The 19,395-nt window shown below is 39.4% G+C and overlaps 2 protein-coding genes across 2 annotated transcripts in view; one reads left to right on the top strand and one right to left on the bottom strand.

Annotated features, from left to right (window-relative positions):
- LOC140145839 (T-complex protein 1 subunit delta-like) overlaps positions 1 to 11,787 on the bottom strand; it is a 41,738-nt gene extending 29,951 nt beyond the window's left edge. The window contains exon 1 of the mRNA XM_072167524.1: positions 11,509 to 11,787. Coding sequence (XP_072023625.1) covers positions 11,509 to 11,644 — 136 coding nt within the window. The 5' untranslated portion in view covers positions 11,645 to 11,787. The remainder of the gene's footprint in view (positions 1 to 11,508) is intronic.
- A 157-nt stretch (positions 11,788 to 11,944) lies between these two features.
- On the top strand, positions 11,945 to 18,766 carry LOC140145838 (protein FAM161B-like). The gene is given in 6 exon segments (XM_072167523.1): positions 11,945 to 12,863; positions 12,866 to 13,522; positions 13,525 to 13,569; positions 13,572 to 14,028; positions 14,505 to 14,604; positions 16,905 to 18,766. Coding segments are annotated over 6 exon segments (2,367 nt in total). The 5' UTR covers positions 11,945 to 12,028; the 3' UTR covers positions 17,178 to 18,766.
- Positions 18,767 to 19,395: the final 629 nt, after the last annotated feature.

Here is a 19,395-nt window from a genome sequence, read left to right as displayed (position 1 = left end):
AGTGACCTCTTCCAGTGATGAGATGAGACAATGACGATGATGATGATGACCCCAGTGGCAGTGATGATGGTGGGTTCAGTGTTTATATCTTAGACAAAAATGAGATTTCCCAGAGGCCTATATATATACTACCGTACTCAAAACTTTATATTTGTTGGCACATTTTAACCTTCTCCTGAAGTCAAAGTCAAAGTCTTTTTAAAAAACTGTTTTAAACAAATTAGATGGTCAGTCAAGTCAACCAATTGTTTACAAATATCATTTTGAGGGAAAACTTCTAAGCTTCAGAATGAAAACAGTAAATAGATGCATTTCACTTGTCACTTGTATTCAAGCCGTCAGCCCAGATAGCGAAAGCTAAAGTAGTGAGTACTTTTTCAATGGATTTGTCAAGCAAAAATGTTTGACTTATTCAGAATGAAAACATAGAAATTTGAAGTAGCTTCAATATGTAACTGAATGTTCCCAAATTTATTGTTTTGTATCAAACACAGGTAGTAGTAGTGATGAGGGATCTGGGTCTGGAGACAGTAGTAACAACCCATCAGATGGCAGTGAAGGCGAAGGTGACGGTGAAGATGACGGTGAAGATGACGTGGGGTCTGAATTTGAAGATGAAGAGAGGGAGAGTTCAGATAGTTCGGATGAGGAGATGGTGTTGCCACCTCAACGCCCGGCGACAAAGACCTATCCGCACTTGGACTCATGGCGCTAGAAGACGACCCCTCATCGTACTCGGACTCCGACCATGACGAGGTGCCCGACCGGCATGGATGGAAGAAGCGTGGCAAGCCTCACCGGGTTCGCCAATTTGAGGGAGCTGGGAATGGGCCCACCTACAATGCAACAGGCATGAGCCCAATGGATCATTTTTTGAAATTTTTTCCATTGGCCATAATGCAGTCAATAGTCAACTGGACCAACCAGGCCCTCAGAAGTGCCAATGAACCAAGGACAACGTTGGCAGAGATAAGAGCTTTCTTCGGAATCACACTAATGATGGGGCTCGTACCACTCAAGAGCATTTATGACTATTGGTCTACAAGACGGGGTCTCAGAAACGAACTGATCTCTATAGTGATGACCCGGAAGCGGTACCTTCGCCTCTCCAAGTTTCTCAGATGTAGGAATCCAGACGAAGATGCTGACAATTGGGCGAGGGTAACTCCTGAAGACAAGCAACATTACTTCCACCACACCAAGCGACACCCTCTTTATAAAGTGCTGCCCGTCTGGGAAGAGGTTTTGAAACGTTGTGGCGACAATTTCAACCTTGGTAGAAACATCGCCATTGATGAAGCCATGATTCGATACAAGGGCTTCAAAGCATTCGTCAAAAAGTTCTTTATGCCAAGTAAACCAATCCGTGCGGGTTTCAAGGTGTACGCTCTGTGCGACTCGGCCACACATTACATGGCAAACTTCAATGTTCATCCCAGATATACCACCACGGTGTATAAAATCAGTAAAGACCTGATACGTCCAGTGTATAACAAATGTCACCATGTTTTTATGGACTCGTACTACACAGGTGTTAATCTGGCAAAGAAGTTGCTGCAGAGACGGACCTATATGACGGGCGCTATTATGAAGACCAGAAAAGGACTTCCAACGCAGTTTAACATCGGCGACAAGAAGAACGGATCTAGACGCAGAGCGGTGCATATGCGGAATTTCAAAAAGACGCGTCGTGGCACAATGTATTTCAGGAAACAACACCACCTGTCCTACACCATGTGGAACGATAGCCGTCCAATGCACGTCTTATCGACTGGTCACCAAGCATGGCGAAACCGTCAAGAGGACTTCGTCCTGAGGACCTTCTCCTTGGATGGCATCCTTCCAAAGGAGAAGCACCAGGTTGCCGCTCCGAAGCAGGTGCTAGATTACATTGCCAACATGGGTGGAGTCGACCACAATGACCAGCTCCGTGCGTATCATACGTGCAGCCGGAAGTCCAACATCTGGTGGAAGCAACTCGTCTATTTCCTGCTCGACATCTGCAGAGTGAATTCCTACATCTGTCACTCGTATGGACGGAGGAAAGCTATGCGGCAGCAAGACTTCATCCACGATGTCGTTGAAGGTCTCATAGACGGCTACGCCTACGGTCAAGACCATACCAGAAGGCACTACAGCAGCCGGCAAAATATGAGGGCGAGACCAGTGCCTGCGCACAATGGACCAATCCACCGCCTGGAGTTGCTGAAGGGCAAGAAGGAATGGGGCATTTCTTGCGTCGCTTGCAAGGCGGCAGGAAGGGTCTGCGCTGGACGTCGTGGCAAACCAATAGTCACCAAGTGGGGATGCCGAGCGTGCGGGGCCCATTTCTGTCGTCTGAGCAAGAATCCGGAATGCTTTGCCAGCTACCACGGTGCGAGACGTCCTAATGCTGCCAACTAGATCCGTGCACCCACCCAGATGGACCTGCTTCAGATGGATCTTCAAACTTCCACGGGCCCGTTACTTAAAACCACCACCCCACCAGTTTGATGGGTCTTGGCCCATGTTACGATCGATGCCAGACCCAATTGATAACTGGACCAATTTTGGCAATGGCGATGACTGACTGGTCTGAGCCACAATTTTTTTTTTCTAATTAGGGGGATATGTGAAAAGATGAAATATTTTATAAATTTTAGGGGGATATGTGAAAAATTTAAATATTTTATATGTAAAAATATTGCAAAGAAATAGCTTGTAGGTTTTACACAGCCGATTCTTAATTTTTAGGCCATGGAAGTATGGGGTGGTTGCTTTTCAGCCTATTCTGTTTTATTTTTTAGATTATATTTTCCAGCTTTTGAGCTGAACAAGCATTTCTTTGCATCATCAAAAAAATGGCAAGGATGAGATATACCGGAATGACAGAGTGGTTTGGCCAATGTCTATGATCGATGCCAAACCCAGATATGGTCACCAAGTAACTCTGAGCCATTTTTAAAATTCAGAAACATGTTGCCTGGCTTTTCAGCTTAAATCAAATTTCTTTGGTATGAAATTTTTGCATGGCTTTTCAGCCTTGGTTTTTCTAATATAAATTTATGCAATTTTAGGGAGCTTTATGCCTACGGTTTTTCAGCCTAATGGCATGAGATACTTGCATCTGTGGCTTTTCAGCCTCGATGTACATGTATCTTGAATGTCTAAATTATAAATGTTTGTGCAAAAGTGAAGCCTGGCTTTTCAGCCAACCTAGGCTATAAATTCATAGTGATGTTCCTATTCAAATTACTTTGACTTGCGGCAATATTGTTTCTGAATGGGGGGGTGGGTGGGGATGGCAATGATGATAGGAAATTTCCCACCTTGCAAGCTATACAGCGCTAGTCTGCTTGCATTGTAAATATCTGAGCCATCACTTCAACAACAAAAATGCTATGGTCCTACATACACTCAACCCCAAACTAAATCAATGTTACAGTCCTACATATTCAATGATCCCAAACAAAATGTACGCCTATGTTCATGACAATAAAATACAGGGCTATTAGCTATATTCAAAACAAATAAATAGCTAAAAAATAAAATAATGGCCTTTATTCATAACAAACAAATAAAATTTGTGGTTAAAGTACTCCTGTCACAACACTCTCATGCTGAGCCCAAAATAATTAACAAAATGAGTTACAGATAAATAAAACAAAGAGCATGACTTTTGTTTTGGTCAATAGTATAATAGATAATGAAACTAAAACTAAAATGTGAAGTCTATAGTTGATTTGTAGTTGTCAGTGACCACTAGGATTGGTTAATGATTATGTCAGACTCTGCCCCTTTTGCTGCAGCTTATCAGCAAGATATTATGGTACATGATTGAAATACCACAAAACACCACACTTGAAAATAAGATTGAAAAGATCGATATAGGCTTTAAAATTTTAAATTACCACAGCTAATTTGTTACAACATATATAAAAAACCAAATACCACCTATTTTTTACAAAGTGAGATTTTGTGAGATTTAGTTTTTGAGAGATTTTTAAAAAAATGAGATTTAGTGAGATTCAGTTATGACTTTACTTTTGTGCATTTTTTTGTAGTGAGATTTTGTGAGAATTAGTTTTGTATGAATTAAAGTTTGAGTGAGATTTAGTGAGATTCAGTTAACATGTTTAAAATCAGTACAAATAAGATTTAGTGAGATTCGGTTAATAACATGCATTAATAAATTACATGTTATTTCAACATACACTCCACATCTCACAAAATCTCATTCCACTTTTTAATGAGATTTAGTGAGATTTAGTTATTAACAGGCTTTGCAGATGGACATTTAGTGAGATTTTGTGAGACTTGGTTATTTACCAGGGTTTTTCCCCTTGTGTTCAGTTAGGGCTAATATAGGCATAGCCTTAAACCATATAACGCCTGTCAACATAGATAATATTTCTATGCAGAAAGCAGAAAACATTTACGTCACATGTGTTTATTATAACATAAACTTAAACATTGTTAAACAAATCAATCTATGCCATGCGAATAAGAATAACAATTCTTTAGCCCTAAGGAACCAAAGTCCTAACAATCAGAGGATTCAATTATCTGAATTCTGAGCATCAAACATCTCCCATCTACCCAAATTACTGGACGGACTGTGACACGGATCAGACACAACCCAAGCTATCACAATTATCATCAAGCATGTCCCATAGGGCCTAGGCCATACGCCATTGGACATGTTGCACAAAAAAAAAAAGAGATAACTGAACACAAGTTTTAATAAGCCTACGGAAAATTAGGCGTCCGTAGTCCTCGGTGCTGGCAACAATCAATGCCTTGATCACACCACGCTGTACACAATTCATGCGCATCGCTGAATTGACCATTACGTAATCCTCGATCCGCAGGCCTCCAAAGGAAATGTATATTATTTCCTAATTCGCAAGCTCAATCGGAAATAAATCATTTCCAATTGCGCCTACTTCTCTAAGATCTATCAACCTGCAAAACAAACACACAATGATACAGTTTATCTTACCAGGGGAATATTGTTCGTCAGCCGCGAACTACCCCTTATCAAGATATAAAGAACGGGCGGGCAAGCGGTCCACACTGAATAATAGCTATGCTGAGCTCAAACTCAAACTAATCTGGAATAATTTATTCGAGCTACAAAGCCCTCGATGAATGTGATACTCCTATAGGCCTATATATAGACATTATGCTACTAGTTCTTATTCCCCGCTCGCACCAGCCCTCAAACATTGTCAAAACAAAAACAAATCACATTTCCCCTAGTCCTGATCCCAGGACCTCGGGCCCCCTCGGCCCTGAATCGCCAAATAAATTGCAACCTCAGTACTGAGACTGTAAAAACCAATGCTCTTTTGGCTAAAATAAAAGATGCCTATATATATATTAACTATATACATGAAAATCACCAGCGTTTAGCATGTTTAGTGTAAGCACAGATCTGTGTTGTAAGCATCCAACATATTTATAACATACAACATTGCACTAATGTACAGAGCTTGGACCAATAAAGTCACTTTGACTCTCTGTAAAAATATGTAAATATCTCGTCTAATCAAAGACCCTATGGTCTCATTTAAAAAGAACCACTAACGAAGAAACTCAAACGCTTCTGCCAAACTGACAATTTCAACAGGTTCATGAACTCCGAACGCCACAGATACTTGTGTAACAGCAGAAGGTCTATAACTCAGTACAAGGAGCTATTGCAGCTTTATTACTGCCTTGAGTGTAGTCACAAAGGCATATGCAACGTCTGATGAATTTTGGCGCATCTCACAAATTTACTTACTGAAATACTAGTTACTGGTGAAACATGAACACATATATACCTAATATGAAGAGCAGAACCGCAACTAAATATGTGGATATTCAGATCCAAGTGCTTCTATGAATAAAATAAATTCTTCTGACATTTTACTTTCACAAAACACTGCCCTTGTCACATACGATATCCTTAAGATATATATAGGAAAATACCTGTAGACCTATATAGTAAACGTAAATCTAGTTCAGTCGTGCATACTACATGTACTATAACTATGCATAAGCAAACAAAAATGGACATCCATGAATAATATAATGAGAATACTCTCCGAAATGCTCACATCTGTCTTCAGGAATAATCCAATTACCGAACCTTGAAAAACAAACCAAAACACCGTACCTATAATGTATTCTTTAAGGAATACGTTAACATCTACTCAGCTAGGAATACCTCGTGAACATGGAGAACGCCTATATAGAAATCTCAAAAAAAACAACTTGGTGAAGCTGTACATATCATAAACGTCAAAAAACATGAACAGACTCGAATATCCATCTCCAATACCTCACTTAACCCATGCACGAAACTTACGAATTTCTACCTTCCATGATCTTCATGATCTTTGATAATAATAAGCAGATACCCAGCATGTCATGAAGACACACATATTCACTGCTAACAATACAACATGCATGTATATATCCTAATCATGAAGGTAATGCTGTGGAAATGCGTATCCATATCCCAAATCCATGCCGCTGGTAATACAGTATAATCCATTTCATCCGTTTACCCCTACAAGTGATGCACTTCCAAAATCTTTCATGACGACACAATGATGGTATAGAACACATTGCTATAAATGCTTAGCTTGCTCATCTCGGGGCTCGTCTATTATGATCATGATGAGGTGTACCCAAGACTACCCGCTACGGAGTAAAGTTCATTAACAGTCACCCAAATATCGAGATATTAGCCCTAGATTAACCGGCTGAGGCACAAATCAATTGATTTAGTCTATGGTCTATTAGAACCTACATTTACTATTGACACATTCTTCCAAGTCCACGATCCATGTCATGTAAATACTCTTGCATTGCCACGTCCATGGAAAAGCTCCAACAGACATCTTTCATATCCATGAGACTGTCCTTTATCAATGGAAAGCTCTCAGATAAATCTGAAGGAATGCTTCCTTCTATACTCTATCATCCATTCTGCTCATTCGAATGGCCTCATCCATTATGCACAGAAAAACCAAACCAACCGGAACTTTAATGGGAATGATCAAATTCCATTAAACACATCCTCTGTGTGTATGCACCCAGATATGCCTATACATCCTCCTTTGCTCCATACACCTCAATAGGAAATTCCATACACATCGATGATACTGCTCCTAAATAGGCCTAGACACATCCATATGGGAATGCTCCTATAAAATAATGTTATGTTATCACGCAACCTTTGGGACCTTGCTCCCATACACATCTACAGCCAGGATCCATGAGAATACTCCCATCCACGTCCGTGGGAAAAACTCCCATACAAACCCATGTGATGCTCCCATATATGCACCCATGGGATGCTCCCATCCACGAGATACTCGATCCCATACACATTCATCCCAATGCTCCAATACACATTCATGGAAAAACTCCCGACGCATTATGTAAATGCTCCCATGCACGTTCATGGGAATGCTCCCATACAATGTACTCGTTCATTGGAATGCTCTCCCATAGACTCTCCCATGAGAATGCTCCTATGTATACCAAATTCATGGGAATGCTCCTATAGACATTCATGGAATGTTCCCAGACACATTCATGTGAATTCTCCCATACACTTAATATTCAAAAGCTCCCATATACATTTTATAGAAATGCTCACATACACTCTGCGTGATGTTCCAGATAGAGCTTATCAGATGCCAAACCGAGACACCGCACATTCATGATAAACATAAATTGCTCCCAAACTCATTCAATGGAATGCTCCCATACACAATCATGTGAATGCTCCCATATATACACGTCCATGGAATGCTCCCATACACACTCATGGGAATGCTCCCATACACACTCATGTACGTTCATGGGAAATCTCCCATATATAATCATGCGTCTACTACCAAGCATGCACATCCTCACAAACATTCCGTGAGAAATCTCCAATACGTCCCTGGGAAGCTGCCTTTACCCACAGTAAGTACTTTATTCATCCACGGGAATGCTCCCAAGATCAGAAAGCTCTAGCCTCTGCAAACCTCAGAAATTATGCGAATCTACATTTTCCTGTAGGAATACTCCCATGGTAATACAAATCCATATATTCATATTGCCCACATAACAAACATATTCATGCCAAGCTCATTAATTTCTTATTTACTCGAAATTTTTAAGACCACGTTCGTGGTAAGGCGACAATGCTCACGCCCATGGAAAAGCTCCTATATGCCTCAATGAATCCACGTGAGAGGAATGATCTCATAAAGGCCAATATGGAATTCCTCCTAAATAGCCTAACAACACTGGTAATCGCTCTATCCTAAGCAAAAACCGAAAATGACGAAAATGTTGAAAAACATCCTGAAGCATATAGGCTTAATAAGTACCTACATTCTTATGCGACATTACCATAAGCATAATCAGAATGAATTTGCATTCTACTTCTACACAAAAGCTTCAAATTAACGCTCTTATATTAAAGTGCCCGCTTTGAGGCCCAAGGCCAACGAAAGGCCAAACTGAACACAGCCATGCAAGCTGACATGATAAAGCAGCGTTCCCTGACATGTGCAGCGTTCTGAATAACGGCCCTTCTTGATCTCAATCTCGCAATCCATCGAGCTTCAAACTAATCAATCAAGCCAGGTGTTATTCTGGATCAAATTTAATTTAGAAATTTTTGAATAAATTAATACATGCGAAAATCAATACTTGCGCGAGAAAAAAAAACGGCAAAATTAATCATGTAACGTATTAAAAGTATGACAAAAGCTTGCAAGAAATCGAGATGTCAATACCATTAAACCAATCTACAATCTCTATTATGACTACCTACTCTATCGCAGTCGAGATTGAAACCTATGTATGATCATGATAAAAGGGGTAACGTGAACAACCTCTCTGCCTGACAGCACAACCGCATTTATGTCATAATATGATATAACAATTATTAGAAGATACCGTATAACAAGAATTTATTAAAAACGTACACAGGTATTATCTATGGTTTTATACTTTATCCATATTACTGAATAGATTTTTATACGATTTGGAGACCTCGTCAAGCGAGTCGCGTACAATTAGAACCCCGGGTTAGAACCCCCAAAATCAAATGAAAGCAAAACCATATTAAGTACCGCGATCGATCACACGATATGATAATGATGCCTATTTATTTATCTGATCAATCAATATACAATCACAATGCGTTCACTAACCAGTCTTGTACCCAGACTAAGTGCAGCCCATCGTAAAGATAACGACAGAAAATCCGGCTGTGACGGAGACCACATAAAACCGTTCATGCCAGAAATTGGCGACCCAGGGATGGCGACAATTACTATACTGATAATAGACATGGTGTGTAACCACCATTTATGTTTGATACCATCCTAAATGTTGATACCAACTCCTATGCAATTCACATCCAATGACTGGCCATGAGTCATTTCAGTAAGGCCTATCCATAGCCCCATAGGCCTCCAAGGCCTATGTATTTTGAGGAATAAATCACCTACCTCCTTACATCTGTTACTTCTCGTCAATCAAAAACATCTTACCAGGTCTCACAAGCAACCGCCATACATACCATAGGTACTTTTCAAACCCCGATTCCAACTTGGCCTACAACAAGCTTGATAGTAATATTTTTACTAAGCTCATATCTGTTTTATCTGAACTAAATACGCCATCCTTATACAATTTGACCAAAAGGTGTACACAAAGTACAGCGCTGGAAATTAGACGTCCGTAGTCCTCGGTGCTGGCAACAATCAATGCCTTGATCACACCACGCTGTACACAATTCATGCGTACCGCTGAATTGACCATTACGTAATCCTCGATCCGCAGGCCTCCAAAGGAAATGTATATAGGTGAATTTAAATTTGCCATCAAACTGCATCATTTTATATATCAAATTAAAGCCCTTGAGTAAACAAAGCCAAAACTGAAAACCATTTTTTCATAGCACTTTCCGTAGCAAAGTTACATCTTGTCAAAGATTGACTTTCATCAAGAACCCCTTGTCTCGAATCACTGAAATTTCGGTGAAGTATATTGGATTCCTTGCCCCAATAATATACATAACTTTTGCTCCCAGTGTGTACTTTTTGAGAAAAATGCAAAATTAGTCACAAAATTTATCAGGGGGTGTAGTACCACCTTAAGTAGTCAGTAATTGTTTTAGTTGTACAAATTCAACATTCAAAGCTGTCAATACATCATACCCTCACTAGAATTGAAAAAGTAACCAGTAGTTTTGACATGCTGACATGTGAATTTTCACATAGGCCCTATTGCACACTCCCGCATCCGCCTGCTCCACATCCGCCTGCTCCTCCACCCCTGGCATTTTTCATTTCAACTGATGTGATTTTTTCACTGAATAATGTATAATTAGGCCAAGTAACAAAAATAACATGTATATCGTCCCTGCCCTCACCGATTTTTGGAGACTTTCAAATATTTTTGTTATTTTTCCTATTTGCTCCCTTACTTTATTTTTAAAATTGTTGTGATGAAAAGACACGTTCACTCGTTCAGAAGTTCTTGGTTATCATTTATAAACACATTGCAAACACTTTCTTCAAGCTAGGGGTAGGGCTTTGGGGAAATAACAAAAATATCGGGGGGCCTCCCCAATTTGATGATGTGTTGACAAACACTTTGCAACTGCAATTTTACACAGAAATGAATGGTAAAAAAATAACACAATAACAAATAATAAGGACCTCCCTCACCGATTTTTGAACAAGTCCGGACGATATACATGTTATTTTTGTTACTTGGCCTTATATGCTTCAGTTGACTGAAAGAGTATATAATATAGGCTTAATATGAGGTATCAACCACTGCTGTAAGATATGGCGTTACGGAAAGCCAATCAAATTTGTATCACACTTTTCAGAAAAGTGTAATCCCTCCACCCTTTTTGCATACCCAACTTATGACATGCGACCATATTTGGGTCAAGTGAAGTATAGAAAACATATTTATGTAGGTTTCTTTCTTCGGGCACTTGTTTTAAATTTCTATGTAAAAATGCATTGACATTGTCGGCGAATTTGACTGACTAGCAAATGTGTTAACTAAGGTTTGCCTGGGTTACCTACAGTGTGTGCACCGTACGCGTTGTTAGCTCCAAATTTGCAACATCACGGTAGTCGCACTCATCAAACTGCATTTGATTATGCCGAACATTACATGATTACATGTACATATGTACATATTATGTATGCAAACTTGACCTGGGACCGGGTTCATATCCTTTCCAAATCCAATTCGGCATGTTTTGCATATTCATGTATACATCATTACATGTATATCATTCATGCATGCATGACCATCAATCATGATCATTATTGACATTAAACATGTTAAATTATCATGTTCGTTTCCGAAGAAAATGACAGCCCTCCTATCATGCCTATAATACCCTAGGCCGGTACACATACATAAGAATAAAACACATCTATTAAAAACCCATACTACAAATTTATGGTTCTATCATTTATGTTTCACATCAATCGATACCTTTCGCTGCTGTAATGTTGCTCTCCCGTATAGAGGCTGGTTTCTCCTTGTCAACGTACGCACCCTGCGATCCAGCCTTCCTTTTTCCACCTCCCCAAGCACTTTTCGGTGGAGCTTTTCCTTTAGCAGGTGGCATGATTTTAATATTTTAGTATTTTCCCTTTATAATAAACTACACGAGTGTACTGGATGACTTCAATTTGCCCGTAAAATGTGGATGAAAATACGCAGTCAAAAGTGCAATTTCACGTTGGGATCCTAAAGTGGGGTCAAAGGTCACTGATGTTTCTGGAAAATAGATCCTTGTTCAAAACTAGTTTCAAATTTAGAGAAATATAATGATTTTACAATCATAACAAACCATAAAATCGTACAACCTAAATAATACTTAATCCAAAAAAATATTTACAATGATAATAATATCTATTTTAATTATTTTTATCCAAAAATGTCATTCACAATATAAACTTTTATTGAAAAGGTAACGCTTCACATTTTTTTCCTGGCTGAATTTGTAAACATGGCAACTGGGCACGCTTTGGCAATGGTGACAAATTCTTGTATAAAATTACCTATAAACCCCAAAACAAAACTTGCGTGTACGTTTCCAGAAAGAGAAGATGCATATGCGTCAAGTGGAGATGAGAACCTAAGCAGAACATGGCCAGAAAGACCAGATGACGAGTATCAAAACGGGGACTTCGCCGATGCAGATTATCCACTCGTTGCAGTGAATGACAGTGCCCCGGTAAATTCAATCATGCGTGACGACACTGATAACTTATTTCAAACTCTAACTCGTGATCTTGATCATCTTTCTGATGACCAGTTTTATGAAAAGCTAGTTGAACTTAAAAATGAACACAGAAAGACTCTAAACTCATTGGAATCTGCATACAACAGCAGCAGGCAAAACTCGCCACGCAATCCGCATTTGTTGAATGAAAGTTATCAAAATGGGCCAATTTACAATCACGGAGGGCTTAAGAACCAAGATGTTGATGATCAAATTAACCGGTTTAACCAAAGTATGCCTAGCTGGTCAGCTTTGAAGAAGGACAATGTCCGTGATATGTCTGCAAAACCACCGAGTGGACGCCCACGTTCAGCATGGTCTGATCGCAAGAAAAGACCGGGGTCTGCAACGCGCAGTCTCCGTGCAAGTAGAACTACTGATGATTGGAAGGATATTACATGGACGAGTGGTACAAGTGACAGTGAGCATGAGAGTAGCATTGCATCAGAGCAAAACACAACAAGATCAAGTACAAACACAGCAAAAGCGTTTCAAGATTCTCCTGTCGCAGTTGTTGAAAATATGTGGGACAACTTTTCTGTTGATGATTATGCCCCACGAGTCGCTCAGGCAGTGAATCAAGAGCGTCTATCGTAAGCAATAGAAGTATTTCAAGCAAAAAATCACAGGAGTGGTCACCAAAAATCACAGTGCCAAAACCTTTCACAATGTCTGTCAGAGATATTGGTAAAGAGAAAAGTAAAAGTAGAGCAGTTCTTGAATTGGAAAAAGAACATGAAGAAAAACAGAAAGCTGAGGAAGCAGAGTGTCAAAAACAGTTCAAAGCAAATCCAGCACCTGCTACAACTTACCTGCCTTTGTATGATGAGTTGATGGACAAGCATGCAGAAAAATCTCGACAAAACCAAGAAGTGAGCAAAGAGCTCTCAAAGTCCATTCAAAAGCCGTTCAAGTTTATGCAAAGGGAGGAAGAAAAGAAACGACACCGAAGTCGCTCGCTACCCCTTGCAACTACACAGTCCAAGGCAAAGGCTAAAAAACAATTTAAAGCAAGGCCTGTCCCAAAGTCTGTTCATGATCCAAATGTTGCTGAAAAAATTCTAGAAGAGGAAGAGTATAGAAAAATACGAATCCGAATGAGGGCAGAGGACATGTTACGAAGTTCATCTCTCCCACCTAACATGCAAGTCAAAGGCAAAGAATACACTGATGGAAAACAGCGTCACAAACTTCAGAAGAGCAGAGAAAAGAAAGCTTTTTAACTAATGAACATAAATTTCACCCCTCAAGTCAAAGCGAAGTTCCGATTATGATGAACAATATCGCAAAATTCAAGCGGAAGTGTACAGAAAGAAACAAACTAAAGAACCTACTGTGGTCCAGCCCTTTAACTTACGTACAGCTCGTATTCCATCAAAAAAAGACAAGATTATCGAAGAGATGAGGTTAGAGGAAGAGCTCAGGAAAGAACGAGCAAGAAGTGGTCTTTCTCTATCAAAATCTGGGTCGTCATTAAGGCGATCTTTAAGTGCTTCGGCAGATGTCCTCCCCCTGAAGACAACAGCGACTGCCGAGTTGAGGAAGAGTACAACAGAGCTTTCAATGAAGAAGAAGGCAGAGATGGAAAGAGAAGCTATTGAACGAGAGAGGCAGCAGAGACTCAAAGTGAGGAAGATGCAGGTCATGATTGCTAATAAAGCACTCGCCAACGATAAGTCAGAAACTCTATCTACGACAAGTCAGGAAAAGTTGCGACAGTACAGGTACATGCTGCTACAAATTTAAATAATCTTGTCTTAAGTTGAGAGTGCCATCAATGCATTTACGCATGCGTCCCCAGTTCTATGTGCGACCCTGCGTGTAAAACGCCCCGCAAGATCAGGCTTGTGTTCACTAAGAAATCCAACATGGCGTTACTCTCAACTTCAGATGAAACAGTAGGCCTACTTACTCCCTATTCCAGAAAAATACAGCACTAATTTTTTGGAATTAAAAAAATATTATCTTGTTTTGCCAAATGAAACATAGACCTAATCCTTAGTCCTAAGTTAGTTCTAACCAGTCCAGGGCATAATTTAGTGTCAGAAATTTGCATCTTTAAAACTAAATTTGTTTGGTTTAAATTTAAAAGGGGACACCTGATAGTAAAAGGTAACATTTTATAGAAAAGAAATACTAGTATGGAAATGTTATAATATGGCTTTAAGTTACCCATTGTCGACTCTTTTATATTTTGCAGACAAGCCGAAAGATCGCGCCAGGAGGAGTATGAGCAGGAACTACAAGAAATCAGATCTCGGGTAGAGTCTCGTCCTTTCTTATTTGAAAGAGAATCGCAGGTATGACAGCGTTCAAGCTTTGACTTGCGTTTGGCGGACAGAATGGTGGAAACTTAAAGTGAAAGATATCTTACTTAAAGGAACATTTTCTAGGGTGAAATTTTGTGTAGAAACTGAATCTGACATAAAAAATGCATAATTATCAACTTGAAAATTTTCCCCATAGCACTGTACAGGCATATTTCTGCCCGAAGTCCCCAAATTGGAGCAAAAATTGGAGCAAAAAAAATAAGTCCTTCAAAATGGGGATACTCAGGGCTAAACAAAAAAACATGTTGCTCTAGAGGGAGGCATTGGTAAGGGCAACATGTCTTTTGTTTAGCCTCAAACCTCCCAATTTTGAAGGACTTATTTTTTTTGCAAAATCTGTGACTTTTTTTTTTTTTTCATAATCCTTAGGGGTGGGGGTAGCATTTTGCAAGTTATTTTATTTTCTGTAGATCTAACTTATATCACCATTTAGCTAATGAAATACTGAGCAAATAAACACTTAAGGCCAGAGTAATGGAAGACACATTCGTTCACGCCCGATTTTGAGATTTCTTGATATTTATCAACACTAAGATGTATTCTTTCACTTGAAACTGATAAAATACAACTTGCTAATATTTACTCGTATTTTTGCTTGATTTGTTTCACTCTTTTCAACTCTAAAAAGTCACATGGCTCAAGACAGCTTAGTAAATTGGCGGAAATAATGAGTCAGAAATGCGCTTGAATGCGAAATATTTTGATTACGCTTGCGATTCGTTTTAGCGTGACGTGGCGCAACTCTCTTGCGTATGTCCAACGCAGTCTAGGCGCATTCGGTTTGTTGTTCACGCCAGCAAATGTGGTGTAAACAAAACAAAAATTTGCAGTCAAAATGCCACTTAGATTTTTTAATTATTTTGAATTTTGGCGCACTGAAAGCAGACATTCTAGATTTATTGGTGCAAAAAGATGCATATTTAGACCATGCACCAGATACAGCTTTTACAAGCGTGAAAGTCTTACCGTTTTAAAATATAAGGACGTTTTGTGCATAATTTTGACATTTTTTACTAAAACGCCGATTTCTCAGAGTTCACTTTTGACAATATTACACGATTTTTGTGACAAGATAACTCGAAAAATATGCAAGCAAAAGGTAAACTTTTTGCACTATCGTTTAGAGTACATCAAAGCCTAGGGAAGGTTTTCTCATTTTTCAAAATATTTGTTTTAAACAAAAATATACACCATTCTGTGCAATTTTTAGCTTAATAGAGTGACAAAATTGTTTTTTTCACATGTTTTTATGAATATTTCGAAAAAAGAGACGAATTTCAAAAAAATAAAAAAACCTTCCCTAAGTTCATGTCTCTTCTTTATGAAAAGCTAACTGAATTTATTTTACTCCGAACGGTTTTTTTCTAAGTTGTCACAAAAAATTGGGGTAAAAAGTGAATTTTGTGATTTTTTCAAAAACTCGAGATTTTAGAACAAATCTGACGTCACCATGGGATTCCTTGACTCATTTCCTTTCCAAAAATGTATAGTTTTATATACTTTTGACATACAATTCAGAAATAATGATGCTCGAAAAGGTCCATGTTCTCTCCCATTACACTGGCCTTAAAGCATCCCTATAGCTCATACCATTGTGGAGATATGGCGTTTTCAAAATGAAAATGATGCGAATATTGTTTATTTTTCTAAATCAATTGTCACCCGAACCCTCAAGTTTCTACCCTGCTACAAAAATAAAGAAATATATGGATCCCATTCAATGCTTTTAATATCACAATTGTACCCTTGTTACACAATTAGAATAGAAAATTAGGCACTATTTGATAGTTTTCATGTTCATATAGGCCTACTCACAGGAAATCTGCAAGTCAAAATTTTTGTCACCCCAAAATGGCCATTTTCGGCCAAAATCAGACCAAAAAATGATTTTATCCTCTAAATCTATAAAAGATAGGGAGTTTTAAGTGCCAAAATCTGAAACTAGATGCCATTCTACCCTTGTAAACATATAAACATTCAAGAATTTTGGTTCTTTTCACCCCTAATTGAATTGAGGGCAACTGGGGGGATTATGATCATTACTCCCTCTTTGCTGCAGCCACTGGTGAAGATGGGATGAATTAAACACGTTGCTACCTGATGACAAGTCACAAGTCCAGAATTTGGATTCACTTTTGCTCTGTTGCAGGGGTGACTTAAAACATAATCGTGTAATTACATTTACTATTTACATAATTAATTATGAGACTCATTTTTTTAGAACATTGATTAAAATTTCTTCTTTTTTTTTTTTTCTTCAATTTTTCCAGACCAATGCCAAGAAAAAAGCGGAGAGGAAATACCAACAAGCTCTGCGCGATGCTGGCATCGATGAAGACTTCTTGGTTCGCAAGAGTCGTGGCGCCCCCGCCAGTGGACGTAGCTCAAGGAACTCGTACGGTGAGGATGACTTTGAGAAGAGCGACAGCATACCAGGTGGTTTGAACTCAGTGCGCAGTGATTGGTCTGGAGGTAGCGCTAGGAGGAATGTCTATTCAGATGATGATAGTATAAGCTCAATACATAGTGAATATGAAGACTGAGGGGTTTCAGATGATGATAGTATAAGCTCAATACATAGTGAATATGAAGACTGAGGGGTTTCAGATGATGATAGTATAAGCTCAATACATAGTGAATATGAAGACTGAGGGGGTTTCAGATGATGATAGTATAAGCTCAATACATAGTGAATATGAAGACTGAGGGGGTTTCAGATGATGATAGTATAAGCTCAATACATAGTGAATATGAAGACTGAGGGGGTTTCAGATGATGATAGTATAAGCTCAATACATAGTGAATATGAAGACTGAGGGGTTTCAGATGACGATAGTATAAGCTCAATACATAGTGAATATGAAGACTGAGGGGGTTTCAGATGATGATAGTATAAAGTCAATACATAGTGAATATGAAGACTGAGGGGGGACACCTGTCATAGTGAATATGAAGACTGACGGGGCACCTGTCAGTCAGGAAACCTTGTCATATGAGAAAGACATGTGTTCAAAAACCTGCCCTTTTTATATTGTCATTTAAATTTGGAAGCACTGTTAAAGCCACATAACTTTTGCTGATGAGGACGCCCTAAATATTTTTCAAAATTCTGTTTTTCGCACAAAATGTACTTTAGGAGTCTTTATGCAGACCATGTGTACTTATATTCCTCAAATGTCTGTTAAATGTAAGACCAATGACTCTCCGTGGCTGAATTCAGAGCTTCGTAAACTTATTAGAAAGAAGCACAGATTGTTCAATCAGTGGAAAAAGTCCAAGAAGACTAATGATTATAAGAAGTATAAAGAGGTTAGAAACAAACTTTCTAATCAGCTTAAGTATGCCAAACAAGATTATTTTTCCAACCTGCTTGATAACAACTCTCCTGGCAAACGCTTCTGGGGTTATGTTAAATCCAAGTCCTCTCAGTCTTCCATTCCGGACAGTATCCACTACAAAGATGTCACTGCCAACACCCCATGTGACATTGCCAATGTCTTTAGTTGCTTCTTCTCTGAATGTTTCAACCAAGATGAAGTGTCTGATTCTTTTATTTCTAACTATGATTTCTACTATTTCTCATTTCAGCTGCTACACTGGTGAAATCCATAAGCTTATCCGCAAACTGAAAAACAACTCTGCCGCCGGCGTAGATGGGATCACCAGTGTGATGCTGAAGAACACAGCCTTTTCTGTCTCTCCTCTCCTTGCTCAACTGTTCAATCTATCCCTTCATACTGGCTGCGTCCCCAGCGTGGAAGCTTTCCGTGTGATTCCGATCTTTAAATCTGGTGACCGCCAGTCTGCCTCCAACTACCGTCCTATATCGCTTCAGCCGATCATCAGTAAACTCATGGAAAGAGTCATTCACCAGCACATCCTCCAACATCTCAATCAGAACAACATTCTCACTCCCCGGCAATTTGGTTTTCTCCCCAAGTCCTCAACTTCAGATGCCTTAACAACAGCCCTGCATGACTGGTATAATGCTCGGGAGAACCGGCACGATGTTACTGTGGCCCTCTTCGATCTTACAAAGGCTTTCGACAGAGTACCCCATGGTCCTTTGCTGTTAAAACTCAGATCTGTTGGCATCACTGGTCCACTCATGTCCTGGTTACGTTCAGTATCTTTCCAACAGAAGCGCAGGTAATAGCGGTTCATGGCGTTACTTCTGATCCGCCCCTGTCATCTCTGGAGTACCTCAAGGCTCTGTCCTGGGCCCTCTTCTTTTTCTTATCTATGCTAACGATCTTTGCCTTTCTAATTTCTCCCAGGACAGTGCCTTGGTGCTCTATGCAGATGACACCACACTTTATAAGCCTCTTACTTGCAATTCTGATTTGACGGGCTTCCAAGAGGACATTAATGCTATCCATAACTGGTTCCGTTCCAACCATCTCTCAGCCAATGCCAGCAAAACCAAGACCATGATAATATCAACAAAAAAGGAACCTTACCCACAGATGCAGCTCTATATGAATCAACAGCCCATTGAAAGAGTTAGCTCTGTTAAATTTTTAGGCATTTGGATCAGTAACAATCTTTCTTGGAAAGTCCATGTTGATAGCATTTGCAAGAAAGCTCGTAGAACAATAGGCTTCCTTCACAGATCTTTCCACAATGCCCCTCTCCATATCCGCCGTTCTCTATATCTGGCTCTTGTTCATCCAACCCTTTAATATGGCTCAATCACATACCACCCTTTAAACCGCTCTTTAAAGACGCTCACAAACCGGTTAGAATCCACCCAGCGCTTTG

The sequence above is a fragment of the Amphiura filiformis genome, chromosome 2 (genome assembly GCF_039555335.1).
Source record: "Amphiura filiformis chromosome 2, Afil_fr2py, whole genome shotgun sequence".
NCBI lineage: Eukaryota > Metazoa > Echinodermata > Ophiuroidea > Amphilepidida > Amphiuridae > Amphiura > Amphiura filiformis.
Note: the sequence above shows the minus strand (reverse complement) of the source record. Positions and strands in the feature narration are given on the sequence as shown.